The following is a 16625-nucleotide window of genomic DNA, read 5'->3' on the forward strand; positions in this document are numbered from 1 at the left end:
TGTATCCAAGACATGGTCAGCCAGGCCTGACTGACCATAGTCGTGGTTGTAGATGTATGACTTATGTTCCTCTGGGCAGATGGTTGCTGATCTGTCTGTTTGTCCAAAGTATGCCAGCTTATAGGAAGAGGGTACTTTATAAACTCCAGGCACTGAGAGACGAGGGAGCTGATCTTTTGTAGAATGGATAAGGGTAGCAAGTTTGCAGTGGGGCTTAAATGCTGTAGGTTGTACTTTTTTAAAATCTTGGCTATTTTTTCCAATGTCCTATGGATGCAATGTGTATGTGGTCAAGCTCAGTTGTAAGGGTGGTTCCACTGGAACAAAGATTGTGGGCTCTCTTGGTTAGAGTTTTAATAATGCCATATTGTTGAGTGAGGAGAGTTTGTGAATGTATCTGCCTGTGTGCGTAGGTTTTCTATGTATGATGACCAAATTTTTCTATGGTTTTCTGGTTTTCTCTGGTCATCTGGTTTTCTATGCATGAAAACCAGATGACCAAATCTGAGCACAGTAGTTCAAGTGTGGTCTGACCAGAGCTTTATACAGGAGCACAACCACTTCTTTATCCCTACACGTTACAGTACTTTTATCATAGTGGCACTAAGAAATGTGCCTTCTAAACTTCAGTCTACTGTTACCTATTCATTCCCAAATCTCGAATCTCATTCACTTTCTGCATAACAGCACTGTCTGTATAGTACAGAGCCTTTCCTTTCTGCAATACAAGATGCAACACCTTGCACTCATTATTCAAATCTTCCTGAAGTAGATTAACACAGCAGGGCTACTTATAATTTTCCCCAACTTTGTATCATCAACTGAAATCCCCAGTCGGTCTACATGATATATCATGATATGATAGAACCCTGGGGGACGTGCCACTGGTTACCCTGCTTTTTTGAGGCTCTGCTCCATCATACACAGCTGGCTGCTATCGTTCCAAGAGCCAATCTCCTATCCATCTAACTAATATACTATCTATCCCCATTGTCTACAGCATGCACACCAACTTATCATATGGTAATCTATCAAACACTTTTGCAAAGTCCAAGTATATCATGGTATGATTCTTCTTCTTTAGCTAACAAACTCATTACGTTATCATAAAATGCAAGAATTGCTAAAATTGCTAAAACAAGACCTACCCTTTACAAATCCATGCTGATCGTCATAAAGAATGCTATGATCATCAAACCACTTATTCTATTCCTAATCAATTTCTCTAACACCTTGCCTACAACTGTAGTTATACAAAATTGTCTGTAATTGGAAACTTCTATCCTAGAACCATGCTATTGGTTCTAAGATAGAAGGTTCTAGGAAAGAAGACAAAACAGTACTATTTTGTCTTCTTTCCACACTCATTAAGAACCCTACCCACTGCAACACTTTCATTAAACAACCAGGTCAAGGCATAGTTAATTGTTGTGCACATTCCTTAAGAATATGTAATCTTATTAACATTAATCCAGTCAATACCTGATATACCTCTAATACTTTTACTTCCAATTCTTCTAATACTTGCCTTATTGTTTCTTCTTCTAATTTCTTTTTTTTTTCTTTTTCTTTTTTTTTGTTTCTTCTTCTAATTCTTTTAATACATGTATATTGCATGGCATCATTTATTATTAGTATTAACCTCTGACCTCTATGGAGTCAGACACTCATTGTGGAAGTTATTGCACACAATGCTCATCCAACCATGCCTTAAACTGATTCAATGTGTCTACATTCGTAACACACTCAGGCAATACACCACACTCTTTCCTGGCAAAGTATCTTCTCCTCACTCCTCTGCTCACACCCTCGTTATACAGTTTCCAGCGATGGACCCTTGTTCTACCCCCCATTTTATGAAAAATCTCTTTCATGTCAACTGATAACATCCCCTGACTAGCTTATCATACCCTGCTCTTCCTACTATTTACAAGACTTTGTAACTTACATTCTCTCAATTTGTCCTCATAATCCACCTCAAAGAGCACTGACCACCATTGTGAATCTTCTCTGGACCCTTTCCAACATATTGTCATTGCTGATGCCCAAATCTGTGCAAATTAATCCATATGAGGCTGGAACAAGGCCTTATACAATGGCATCATAAATTCTCTATTTCTGCACGCCGAGGTCCTCTGCATCATTGCCATTATCTGATGTGATGTCTTTCCAACTTGTGCAATGTGGTCCCTGAATTACAGGTCCTTGTCTACCATCAATCCTAGATTTCTCATCTCTTTTATTCCCTTTAAAGTTTCCATGCTGAGTGTATACTTTGCATCCCATCTTTTCTTACCAAATCTCAAAACCTTACCCTTTGCAACAATGAACTAATAGTTCCACTTACCTACCCATTCATGCAATCTGTTCAAGTCCTCTTGTAAGGCCATAACATCCACTTGAGTCTGCATTGCTCTCCCCAGTTTTGCATAATCTGTAAACAGCTGTATATCACTAGTTAGACCCATCCCAATATCATTAACATACAAATTGAACAACAATGGTCCCAAAACCGACCCCTGCAGTACACCACTAGTGACCTTACTCTTTCAGGATACTGCAGCCCCCATATACAACTTTCTGATACCTATTTGTTGGTTTTAATCCTTTTTCCCAAGTAAGCAAACATACAGATAAGTCAAGTTTGCGCCTGAACGTGGTTCAAGACTTATGCTGGTGATGCAACACCAAGGCAACTCATGGTAAAGATGGATTAAGCTCTGATCACTTTCCTTAGTATTTCCCATAAATGTAAAACACATCTCCTAGGAGATGTATGATGTTATACATTATGGGTGGGGGTCACACCCAAGACTGGTTTCAACCTTTATTGAGGTCTCATCAGTGAGTAGGCAGATCCTGAAATGCCAAGGTTTAAGTAATACAGAGCTTATCAATTTTTCCTATGCAAGTTGCCACAAGGTGCTTTGACCTTATTAATTGGCAACTTGCATAGGAAAAATTGATAAGCTCTGTATTACTTAAACCTTGGCATTTCAGAGTCTCCCTCATCATACTTCTCCTAAGAGATATGTTTAACATTTATGGGAAATACTAAGGAAAGTGATCAGAGCTTAATCCATCTTTACCACAAGTTGCCTTGATGTTGCACCACCACCATAAGTCTTGAACCATGTTCAGGCGCAAACTTGACTTACTTGTCTGTTTGCTTATTTGGGAAAAAGGATTAAAACCAAGGTTATAAAATTACTTGGTGTCTTTAACATTTATTATACCCAAAATAAAAAACTTTTCACATTTCTGATACCTATCCGACAGCCAGTCATTGATCCAATTCAGGAGTCTGTTATCCAGTCCCATCTGTTTCAATTTATTTAACAACTTGTCCTGTGGCAATCTATCAAAAGCTTTTTCAAAATCCAAGTACACCACTGTACATGCATCTACCCAGTCCAAGGTATTTGTCACCTTGTTATAGTAAGTAAGCTAGTAAAACACGATCTGCTTTTAACAAATCCATGCTGGTAATCACAGAGAATGCTGCTGTTATCAATCCATTTTTGTATCCTAATTCTCACCAATCTTTCTAGTATGTTCACCACAACTCCAGATATGCTGACTGGCCTATAATTTGAATCTACAGCCTTATCACCACCTTTATGCAGTGGAAGAATTTTACTCCTTCCACTCCCTTGGAACCTGTGCTGTTAAAGACGTTTATTAAACAGGCATGCCAATGCTACTGCCAATTTCCTGGAACACTCCCTTGAGATGTATGGTGATGTGTCCTCAAATTCTATTGTCTTATTGACATCAAATTTATTTATTTCCTCAAATACCTCCTGCTCACTGACAATTAAGCCATCCTCTCCTCTGTTCTCTACACTTAAGTTCCTCATGATTCCACCCTGATCAGAATGAAACACCCTTATAAATTGATCACTGAATATCACAATAATGTCTTCTGCAGCAGTTACCATTCTACCATTTTCATCCATTATCATAATCTTATCCTGATCATTTTTGCTTCTACTTGCCACATATCTAAAAAAATTTTTGGTTTTTCTTTGTCTGATTTGCCAGTTTCTGCTTACTGCACTTTTGGTTTTCTTACTGAAGGAGGTGCTCTCCTAGTTTGTTCTTTATACGCTTCATGTAACTGATTATTACTATTTTTCATCTTATAGTGTCTCCAAAGTACCTTCTTCTTCTAGATTTCATGCTTAAGTTCCTTATTCATCCATTTTACACCTTTGTAGAATACATGTCGTACGTGTATCCTGTTCATATTGCCATGACAAATGTTCATCCAAAATAGCATCAATAATTCCCTCACTCAGTACTAAGTTCATTGGAACATGTACTGCTAATACTGCATAACATCCCTTCACAGTACAGCTTGAAACCCACAGAACAAGTTTATTTTCCTCCACTTTCATCTAAAAAAAGTACAGACAGAGAAACTTTCAATTCCTGTTCTGCAAGCAGTACTTGTGTAAGAAAGAATCTCACACTGAAGAGATCAGTGCCCATAAGGAAGAGAATGGTAATCCTGCACTGTAGTAGTGACTTTAAAATAGGATCCTACTAAAGTATTAGTGGCTGCTGAAGAAGAAAAAAGATTACTTTTTGTTTTGTGCATGAAGTAATAAGTTTAATCTTGCTGATAGACTGAGCCGTATGAGTATAGCTGACAGAGAATGGAGAATTAATGCTGATTAAATGGAACCATGTCTTCTTACCTTCTAAGCAGGATCATAGCACCTAGCTTGTGATCCTGCAACTGCCCAAATTATCCTGATAAAGTGAAAAAGCTTGCCTAGCCAGGCAAAGATGATCTGAGAGTTACTTAAGTGTAGAGGACATAGGTGAGGATGGCTTAATTGTGAGTGAGCTCTTACAAAATCTAAAAATATCGCCATACTGTAGCCAATTCCTTTATCTAATTTAATTGTCTCTTTATTGTAGAAAATGGGTAAATTACTAAGGTAATTCTTAGTAATCTCTTCACAAGCAGTGCATCCTCCATCCACATAAAATATCATATTCCTGTTTACCACACTCGTGAATTCTGATCTGCGCCATCTTTTCCAATAAAAGACAAATATTGCAAACTACACACAGATTTTTTATTTTATTTTATTAAGTATTTAATTTGCAATATTTGTCTTTTAGCCTTCTGTATGTAAATGGAACAATCCACTTCCCTGGAACTCTGACAGTGCCAAAACAAATTAAATAGCTGGTCAGAGACACTGTATTCTGTCAGACTTTCTTGTAATATTCCAATTAATCCCATGGCCATATTCACATTTAGATCATAATATCCTAAGTAGTTAATTTATGTCTGTTCTCACGTTTTGCATAGATGTATCACCCAAGTGAAGGTAACTGCATTACCTTCACTTGGGTGATACATCTATGCAAAATAAATTTTCCATTCAACCCTGTCTGTTCTGATTCTTGAATAATTTCCTTTCTTAATCTGATTTTGGCTTCTCTTACTTAGCTTGTAACCTTCTCCAGGGCTGTTCATGAGATTGTTAATCATATTTTTTTTTTTTGGTACTCCTGCTGAGTGAGTTTGCCCATTCAATTATTTCTCACATAATGTCCCCCTGATTCCAGATCTTCAGTCTGTCACAACTTCTCTCAATCACCGTGACCATTTTCCATACCCTGATAATGTATTACAGTTTCTGATTCCATTGTATTCCTAAGTAACTTCAAAAATTTATTATAATCATCCACTCTGTTGTACTCCTTAGCCAAAAATAGTACATGTATGGCCACTTCCCAGGTCAGGACTGTACAATCACTCATTTTTGATCAGAAACAAAGTGGCTACTTTGGCTACTTATGGACAAATCATCTGATGTTTATAACCAGTTCTAACACTCTTACATCTCAAGTCTCCTTTGTCATGTCCTGTCTTAATCATCTCCTCAAGCTCTCAAAAGTTCCATAAGTTCTATTTCCTTCCTTCCCTGTGTGTGTGTGTCTGTGCACTTTTCTTTTTCCATTATGTGTCCCTATAATTAAAGTCTTCCATGTAATTACTCACCATATGCTCATTGAGCTAATGTAAAGTGCATCTACTTTTGAACATCTAAGACTATAGCAGCAACTGACTATGTTTTTTGTCCTTGTCAAACATTGCAGCAGCAACTGACTATGTTTTTTGTCCTTGTCAGACATTACTCCTAGATCTCTCATCTACTCTACTTCCTTTAAAGTTTCCCCACCAAATGTATACTTTGCATCTCATTGTTGCTTACCAGATCTCAAAACCTTACACTTTGTGCCATTGAACTGATAGTTCCACTTACCTGCCCATTCTTGCAATCTGTTCAAATCCTCTTATAAGGCTCTCGTAACACCTGCTTGACTCTGCATTGCTCTCCCTAATTTTGCATCATCTGCAAACTGATGCATATCACTAGTTAAACCCATCCCAATATTATTAACATACAAATTGAACAACAATGGCTCCGAAACTGACCCTCTGTGGCATACCACTAGTGACCTTTCTCTATCGGGATACCACACTTCGAGATACAATTTTCTGATACCTATCCACCAGCCAATCATTGATCCAACTCTGAAGTCTGTTATCCAATTCCATCTGTTTCAATTTTATTTAAGAGCTTATTGTGTGGTAGTCTATCAAAAGCCTTTACAAAATCCAAGTACAACACTTCGAGATACAATTTTCTGATACCTATCCACCAGCCAATCATTGATCCAACTCTGAAGTCTGTTATCCAATTCCATCTGTTTCAATTTTATTTAAGAGCTTATTGTGTGGTAGTCTATCAAAAGCCTTTACAAAATCCAAGTACAACACTGTATATGTATCTCCTGTGTCAAAAGCATTTCTCACCTTGTTATAATATATACATAAGTTAGTGAAACATGATCTCCCCTTAACTGACCCATTCTGATAACCACAGAGAACACTGCTGTTATCAATGCATTTCTGTATTCTACTTCTCACCAATTTCTCTACTACCTTCACCACAATTCCAGATATACAGATTGCCTATAATTTGAAGTTACAGCCTTATCACCACCTTTATGCAGTGGAAGAATTTTACCCTCCTTCCACTCCACTGGAATTATAAAAAACCCATTTAATGAATTAATTAACCGTGTCAAATGCTGTATTGAAGCTGAGAGAGAGTATATTGATTGAAATAAATTATTTGAATAATTATAATTGGCTTGTGTTTTATTTATTATCAAAAGTTCGGTTTCTTTTTTGGACAGAGGATGTATATTCTCTAAACTTAATGTTGAAAGTTTATTTTTTCACTTGGTTAGAGTATGATAAAATTAGTTTAATCCTTTATCCAAGTGTGAGCAAACAAAGTTTGCGCCTGAAGTATCTTCAGGACTAGGGTAAAGTGATACAACACCAGGGCAACTCGTTGCAAAGGTGGAGAAAGCTACCAACACTCCTAACTCAGCATCTCCTATAATGCAAAACACATCTCCTTGCGGATATGTCTAATGTTATGCATTAAAGACTTCAGGCGCAAACTTTGTTTGCTCACACTTGGATAAAGGATTAAACTAATTTTATCATACTCTAACCAAGTGAAAAAATAAACTTTCAACATCTTTCTCTAAATCCAGAGTAATTTATTAAAAAAGGGTGCACACCATTTGGCAACTCCTATAGGTAGAGATGACCTGCTAATGCTTCTGCCTGGTATTTCCATTAGGGCCTGGCTCCCACTGAAGAGACCTCAATAAAGGTCGAAACTAGTCTGGGTAGTGGCCCTTCCTTTAATGCATAACATTAGACATATCTGCAAGGAGATGTGTTTTGCATTATAGGAGATGCTGAGTTAGGAGTGTTGGTAGCTTTCTCCACCTTTGCAACGAGTTGCCCTGGTGTTGTATCACTTTACCCTAGTCCTGAAGATACTTCAGGCGCAAACTTTGTTTGCTCACACTTGGATAAAGGATTAAACTAATTTTATCATACTCTAACCAAGTGAAAAAATAAACTTTCAACATCTTTCTCTAAATCCAGAGTAATTTATTAAAAAAGGGTGGCACACCATTTGGCAACTCCTATAGGTAGAGATGACCTGCTAATGCTTCTGCCTGGTATTTCCATTAGGGCCTGGCTCCCACTGAAGAGACCTCAATAAAGGTCGAAACTAGTCTGGGTAGTGGCCCTTCCTTTAACCACGCTACCGGCCAAGACGTCTATAGACGTTCACGTTATCATGGATGCGAAGTGCTTATTAAAATTATAATACCATTGTTACAACAATGAAATATATGATGGATACGAAGCGTATGCAGATGAGTATTTGATCCATAACGGCCGGTAAGGTGGTTAATGCATAACATTAGACATATCTGCAAGGAGATGTGTTTTGCATTATAGGAGATGCTGAGTTAGGAGTGTTGGTAGCTTTCTCCACCTTTGCAACGAGTTGCCCTGGTGTTGTATCACTTTACCCTAGTCCTGAAGATACTTCAGGCGCAAACTTTGTTTGCTCACACTTGGATAAAGGATTAAACTAATTTTATCATCTCTAAACTTAAGTTTCTCATGATTCTACCATGATCATGGTGAAACACCCTTATAAATTGATCAACTTGTTGTAATCACCAACCTTATAATTCGACATATATCCTTTCATCATAAAAGTCTGCATATGACTAGCCACAACCCAGGTGATCATTTTCACCAACTGGAGGAAAGTATGAAACCCTCTCACAATTACATCCTCTGATAAAATGATCAGATCTAGAACTCACAATCCTCGTGTGCCCTCCTTCACATGCTGCATGAGATAGTTATCTCTTAAGTGATCTCTTTAGGTCTCACCGATCTCTCTAGTATCTTCACCACAACTCCATATATACAGATTGGCCTATAATTTGAAGCAGAGCCTTATCACCACCTTTATGCAGCGGAACTATTTTACCTTCTTTACAATGCCTTGGAACCCGTAAGACTTATTAAACATGCATACCATTGCTACTGCCAGTTGCCTAGTGATATGTCATCAAATCCTATCACCTTATTAACATCAAAGTTATTTATTTCTTCAAATACCCCCATTCATTCACAATTAAGCCATCCTCCTCTCCTATATCCTCTAAACTTAAGTTTCTCATGATTTCTCACCGAGGAGGATGAAACGTCCTTATAAACTGATAGCTGAATACCTCAGCAATGTCTTCTGCAGCAGTTACTATTTTACCATTTTCATTCATTATGATCATCTTAAAATAGTCATTCTTCCTTCTTCTTGTCACATATGTAAAAAAAACTCTCTAGGTTTTTCTTTGCCTGATTTGCCAATTTCTGCTCATACTGCACTTTTGTTTTCCTTACTAACTGAGTCACTCTCCTGGCTTCTTTATACTATTCATGTAACTGATTATTATTATTACCCCAAGATCCCCATTGAGTCAAAGACTCATCTAGGAGGTCCTTTTAACATACACACAGCTAATCATACTGCATGTTAAACACACTCAAATTCTCTGCAGACACCACACCTCAGGCAAGGCATTCCAATCATTCACAACTCTGCATGCAAAAAATCTTGCTTCTCACTCCCCTGCTCATACCTTCTTTATACAGTTTCCTATGATGACCTCTCCAAAATTGATCTTATAACAACCCCTTACTAGCTTGTAGGTCTCTATCATATCTCCCCTCTTCCTCCTATCCACTAGACTCTGTAAATTGCAATTCTCAGTCTTTCCTCATATTTGGCATTCCAGAGGTCAGAAACAACCTTAATCAGTCAACTCTGGACCCTTTCCAACATCTCTTCATCCTTTTGAAAGCCAGGTGACCAAATCTGGGCACAGTAGTCCATGTGTGGCCTAATCAAAGCCTTATACAATAGAACAAAAATCTCCCTACTTCTACAAGTCATTGTCCGCTGCATCATTCCCAGAAGTCTTTGTGTTGTCTTCACAATTTTAGCAATGTGTCCCCTAAATTTCAGATCCTTATCCACTATTATCCCAAGATCTCTTGTTTCCTCCACCTCTGGCAATATATCCTATCTATGTATATATGTTCACTGGACATCCACAGATACTGCATGGTCATTCCAATGCTCAGTGATGTGCCACACCAGGCCTCACCATGTAGTCCTGTTGTTTGCTTTTCTGGAGACTTCAACTTTCTGAAGATCAGTTGTCCACACACACCATCTATCTCATTGATGATCTTCCCCTTCCTCCTTTTCCAGGAACTTTACCTTCTGTTACTGTTCTGAGAAGTCCTCCTTCCATCCTTTCAATGTGTCCAAAATATTTTAGCTTTCATTTGTCAATATCCTTAAGGAGCCTTAAAATTCTACTGATCTTTTCTAACATCCATTCATTTGTACTCCTTGCAGTATATGATATCCTCAACAACCTTCTGTAGCACCACATTTCAAAAGCAGATATCCTTTTCTTATCTGACTTCTTTAGGTTCCAAGTCATCATCATCATCATCAAATTCCTGCCATGTACCCTCAAGGGGTGTAGGATACATATATATATAGGTGTACAGGATATGACAGTACTACATGAAAAAATTACATCATTACTAACTACTAACTACTACATTACTAGGTTCCAAGTCTCACATCCATAAGTCGCTGTTGGAAAAACAACTGCATCCAAAATCCTCAACTTTGTTCCCATGGAGATAGATCCATCCTTCCAGATTTTAGACAAATCTGACTGTTGTTTTAGCCATTCCTAACCTTTTTCTGATGTCTTCTGAACAGCAATTCTTCACATTAATAATGGATCCCAGGTACTCAAACTTGCTGACTTCCTCAATTCTTTTTCCATTAAGGTAAATTTGTTTCTCAAGAACTTCCTGGTTTGTTTTTCCTTTGAGAACCATAATCTTTGTCTTGCTCGGATTGAGTTGAAGTCCTTTGTTATTACTGATCTTGTTAATTATGTCAAGAATTTGTCCTAGTTCTTCCATGTCATTACAAAGGAGTACTGTATCATCAGCATACCTCAAATTACCGATCTACCTCCTATCCTGACTCCTGTCTTGAGCTGATCCAATGCTTCATGCATGATGTCCTCTGTGTATATATATATATATATATATATACTAAACAAGTGAAGAAAGAGTAAACATCCTTGCCTTACTCCTTTTCAACCTGAAGCCAATCAATCAATCCAACACCTGTTCTTACTGTGGCTTCTTGCTCCCTGTATACGTTGGCTATTAACCAGATAACGTGTTGAGGAAAACCTATTATTTCCCACAATTTCACATGCGGAACACAGTCAAAAGCTTTACAGTAGTCTAAGAAACACATTACCAGAGGAAGTCTAAATTCTTTATATTTTTCTGTCATTTGTCTAAGACAAAGGATCTTATCTCTGGTACCCTTACCTTTCTTAAAACCTTCTTGTTCCTCTGGTATTTCTGCCTCAACTTTGGCCTCAATCCTATTTAGCATGATCTTCAATAAACTTTTGCTTTCATGAGATACTGAACTAATAGTTCTGTAGTTGTTGCATGCTTTCATTTCTCCTTTCTTATGTAGTGGTATGAAAACAGACTTCTTCCAGTCTCTAGGCCATGATCCTGTTTCCCATATCCTTGTAATCAATCTATGAAACACTCTTATACCGCCATCCCCTGTGACCTTAATTAACTCTCCTGGGATTTCATCTGTACCTGGTGCCTTATTGCTGTTAAGCTGCTTAACTGCTCTTTCAACTTCATGCCTAGTGGAGGAGGTTCCAAATCAAAATTTTCCTGGTGAGAGGTCTCCTCCACATTTTCTTTATCCACTCTGCTGTACAGTTCCTCACAGTATTCTATTCTTTCCATCTGTTTTTGATTCTGTTAATAATGCTCCATTCCTGTCTTTGATGACATTCAATTTGGGCTTAAAATTTTGCTTTAAGTCACGAACTAAATAAAACATCCTTTTATAATTGAGCCTCTTCATCTGGAACTCTATCTCTTCACATTTATTAGTATAGAACTTTTCATAAGTTTCATTTAATCCTTTATCCAAGTGTGAGCAAACAAAGTTTGCACCTAAAAGTAACTTGAGGACTGAGCTAAGGTGGTGCAACACCAAGGCAACTCGTGGCAAAGGTGGAGAAAACTATCATCACTCCTCTCACAGTATCTCCCATAATGCAAAGCACATCTCCTTGTGGATATGTGTAATGCTATGCATTAAGGCAAGGGCCACTACCCACACCGGTTTCAACCTTTATTGAGGTCTCGTCAGTGGGAGCCAGGTCCAGTAGTGGAGACATCAAGGCAGAAGCAATGAGAGGTCATCCCCACCTATAGGAGTTGCCAAAAGGTGTACAACCTTATTATTAAATTACTCCAGATTCAGAGAAAGATGTTGAGAATTTATTTTTCACTTGGTTAGACTATAATGAGTTTAGTTTAATCCTTTGTCCAAGTGTGAGCAAACAAAGTTTGCACCTGAAACATTCCCACCTATAGGAGCTTACCATACCATCTTTTGAAGTGACCTTCTCCATTCCATCTGGACTCTGTAATTCCCAGGATGTCAATATTATACCTATCCATCTCTTTACAGACAATCTCAAGAGTGCCAATCTGTAGACCTCGAACATTCCACGTGCCAGTGTAAAATTCCCTTCTAAGATTAATCTTATATCTATTGTGTTGCTCATTCACAATATCACAATATATCCCCACCAAGCATAAATTCTACATCCCATCTTTGTTTCCCAAATTTTAAAACCTTTCATTTTGCAACATTGAACTTTCATCCCCATTCCTGTGCCAAATCAGTCAGTTTCAGGTCTTCTTGTAAGGCCACAACATATCTACACTTCATAGTTTGTCCAAACTTTGCATCATCTGCAAAAAACTGACTATCTCCATCCAAATCTTCGCCAATATCATTATCATACAAGTTAAACAGTAATGGCTGTAAAACAGACCCCTGAGGTAAACCACTAGTGACTTTCCTTTTCCGGGATGTTGCCACCCCCACCCCTACCCTACAAAGTTTGCTGATACCTATCAGATAGGCAGTCTCTAATCCAGTGCACTAATCTGATATCCAACTCCATCTGCTTTTGTTTGACTATCAATTTATCATGAGGTACTCTATCAAAGCCTTTGCAAAATTTAAGTATATTACTGTGTATCCCTCTCCTTTGTCCAAAGAAGCCATCACCTTATTGTAATAAGTAGATTACTAAAACATGACCTCCCTTTAGCAAATCCATGCAGTCCATCAAAGATAATAATATTGTTTTCAACCCAATTCTGGATCCTAGCTGTCACAAGCTTCTCCAACAACTTAACCACAACACCTGACAGACAGATTGGCCTATAGTTTGATGCTTGAGTTCGATCACCTCCTTTATGAAGTGGCACAATCTTGCCCTCCTTCCACTCTTTAGGAACTTGACCAAGTGCAAGACTCATATTAAAATAGTGTTATAGTTTCACATATAACCTTTTCTCATAGAGGTCCTCACTGCTGGCAACCACCCAGGTAATCACTTCATGATCACTCTTACCAATTGGAAGGTGATTTGGAACCTCATTTATAATTACATCCTCTGATGAGATGATCAAATACAGGACCCTCAATCCTCGTGTGCCCTCTGTTACATACTGTCTGAGGTAGTTGTCCCTCAAAAACTCAAGAAACTCGTTTTATTTACTTTCGGTTGCTATCTCATTATTACCATTATTCACCTTGTACTGCCTCCAAAGTGTATATTTCTTTCAGAACAAGGGACATGCTTAAGTCCCTCGTTCATCCATTTTTACAAGGAATACATTCATTCACACGTTGATGCTGTTATATATTTCTTTGTCTTTATTTGTCATTTACCATACAGCATTAATTTCCTTAATGCTCAATTCCTTATTCCAGCTATAGCCCCAAGCTGTCTCCTAAGCTTGTCATAATCCCAGTCATGTACTTCCACAAATATCCTTTCCTCACAGAAATCTGCATATGGCTAGCTACAACCCTTGTGATCATGTCATGATCACTGTTTCCAACTGAAACAAAGTGGACAAACAGACAGATCTGTTGACTTCTGCTTCCAAGAAAATGAAATACATTTTCTGCCATCATTATGGAATGTCAAACTGTCAGACCATGCTTTAGATACCCCTTCACAGAGGATTAAATGGAAGAACACCTTAGTGCTACATAGAAGTTGTTATAAGCAGGAGAGATGGTTTTGAAGTCATTAGCAGCAATGAAATAACCATAACTCAGTAAGTATTGCTGTATTAATTTACCAGAAAACTAGCAGACAGTCATAAAATGGTGTCGATGATGTGGTTTGCTGTAGTTGGTGGATTGAGTGGTGGAGACAGAGAGTTGTTGAGTCTTTGGACTCCCTGGAGGTGTCATGTAATAATAATTAATAATAATAAAACTAACTGCAACTTCAGATATAAAATTCTTATCTGTCAGCATCAGTTAAAAATTGTAATGGTATGTGAAAAGAATTAGGTACTACTTTTGACATACCATTACAATTTTTAATAGTTTCCACTAATAATATTTATTAGTGATTGCATGTCATTTGTTTGAAGATGCTAGGCATAAAATCATCAAAATATTAGCAGCTAAATAAATATCTTATTTGTTTTGTTCCTTTGATATTGTGATTTATACCTTAAAAAACAAACCTTAGATGAATAACCTCAAACACCCAAGTTTTTTATTATTAGACACCTCCAGAGAATCCTAAGACTCATCGAGGGAGGGCACCTATTCTACAACTCTCCGTCTCCACCACTCAACCTCATCCACAAACCGCCTCATCTACACCAACGCCATCTACTGTCCACCATCACCACTTAACCTTTCAAAAAAGCTTAACCTTTTGTATTTACTATTTACAGTTGTGTGTCTGCCACATATCCATTGATTTCATTAGTTATGATTGAATTAATTGATATATGTAGTCTTGGTTATACTTTTTTTAGAAGTTTTATTTTTGCAATTGTTCTAGGTAATTAAGCTGCTTCAAGATAAATGTGAAAATCAGGATAACATGCTTAATTCTATGGAAGACTTACAAAGAACTTATGACAAGTTAATTAATAAATTGACTCAGCAAAAACAAGAGGTAATTCATTTGTCTTCATATATATTTGAATTTTATTCTTTCTATTATTATCCACCTGTGGAAAGTGTGATTTTTCTCCCACGATGAGTCTTTTGACTCCACGGAGGCCTGAATAATAATAATAATAATAAATCTCCATGGAGACTGAAAATTCATTGCAGATTGCCCATACTCTACATCACACTAACTTATCATACTTTCCTTAAACTTATTCACTGACATATCACTCATGAACATCTCTGACAACTTATACCATTCATTTAGTACACTCCAAATGCAAAATCTAGTCTTAATGCCTGGCTAACTACACTCATACACAACCTCCTGGAATGATCCCTTGTTCTCTCTCCTGTCATGTTATAGTAGGGATAGTTTGCTATAGTGAATTTTCTTTAGAAAAGCATTATATCTACGAGCTTTGGTTAAGACATGTTGATATTTTGTTATGGTGAGTGAGTGTGTTATAATGCTGTTTGCTATGGCGAGAGTTGGCTGAGTAACTTCTTTATATTTTGTAACACACATATTTTGTAACAATATAATATTACTACACTAATATTATATTAGTGTAGTAATTGAGTGTCCTTGGTAAATGTGGCGGTCGAGTTTAGCTAGTCTAGAAAACGTGTTTTTAAAGTTAAATATAGTGTGGCTTTTTGTCACAAATTGTGCTGCAATTGTGCATCGGTTAGAAACAAGTGTCCTTCAGTGGTATTATTGTTTAGAACTGTGTTGTATATATTGTGTTTTTACTGCCGTTTGTTTCACTATATCAACGTGTAAAGATGGCGTCCAACAAGAAACGTACGTCAGCGGCACGCAGGACTTCTACTACTACACGAAAGGCTGGCTCAGCGTTAGATTTTTCGCAATGGATGTGTTGCGGAAACTGCTACATGTATGCACCGAAAAATGTGAAGGATCTGTGGTCGGTCTGGCAAAATGAGAAGAACGAAAATGTCGACGTATGTGAGAAGTGTCGGGATAGGCTGGAGCGTTTAGGAATGGAAGCTGACATCGGGACCGTAGCGGAAGAACTTCGGCGGGAGTTTATGAAAATGAAAAATGACCTTCATCTTCTTCATGAGGAAGTGGAAGTGATCGGTAAGGAGATACTGGAAGTTAAAGCTGAGTTTAATGTGTTAAACAGAGAAATTAGGACTATAGAGATTACTTTAGCTGAAGTAACTAGAACAGGATTACATATGGGTGAGTCTTTGGTGAATGATTCAGTAATAAATAGTATGGGAGTGATTGGGAGTCAACATAATAAAACCACAAGTGGCCTAGAAGAAATGAGATGTAGTGAGAGTGGGGGGGGGGGGTAAGTATTGGAGAGTTGAGTAATGAAGCTGGGAGTGTCATGCTGAATAGTGTAGAGAATGAGTCCATGAGTGTGGACTTGAATGAAGTTAAGAGTGGTAAAATATATGGTGATTCTATGATTAAGGGTATGGAGAGTGGTATGCATGAGGCGTGCTTGGCTGATGGGACAATAGAAAGACTGGCTTTAGCAATAAAGAGAGGGCATGAAGCAGACAAGATGATAG

The 16625-nt window shown here is 37.7% G+C and overlaps 1 protein-coding gene across 1 annotated transcript in view; it reads left to right on the plus strand.

The window, feature by feature from the left end:
• LOC150098316 (cilia- and flagella-associated protein 157-like) overlaps positions 1-16625 on the plus strand; it is a 244966-nt gene that overhangs the window by 120669 nt on the left and 107672 nt on the right. Inside the window, exon 5 of the mRNA XM_090405146.1 lies at positions 14959-15075. Coding sequence (XP_090261272.1) covers positions 14959-15075 — 117 coding nt within the window. The remainder of the gene's footprint in view (positions 1-14958; positions 15076-16625) is intronic.

This window comes from Typopeltis vanoorti, chromosome 15 (genome assembly GCF_054136105.1).
Source record: "Typopeltis vanoorti isolate ZY-2024b chromosome 15, IOZ_Tvanoo_1.0, whole genome shotgun sequence".
Lineage (NCBI taxonomy): Eukaryota > Metazoa > Arthropoda > Arachnida > Uropygi > Thelyphonidae > Typopeltis > Typopeltis vanoorti.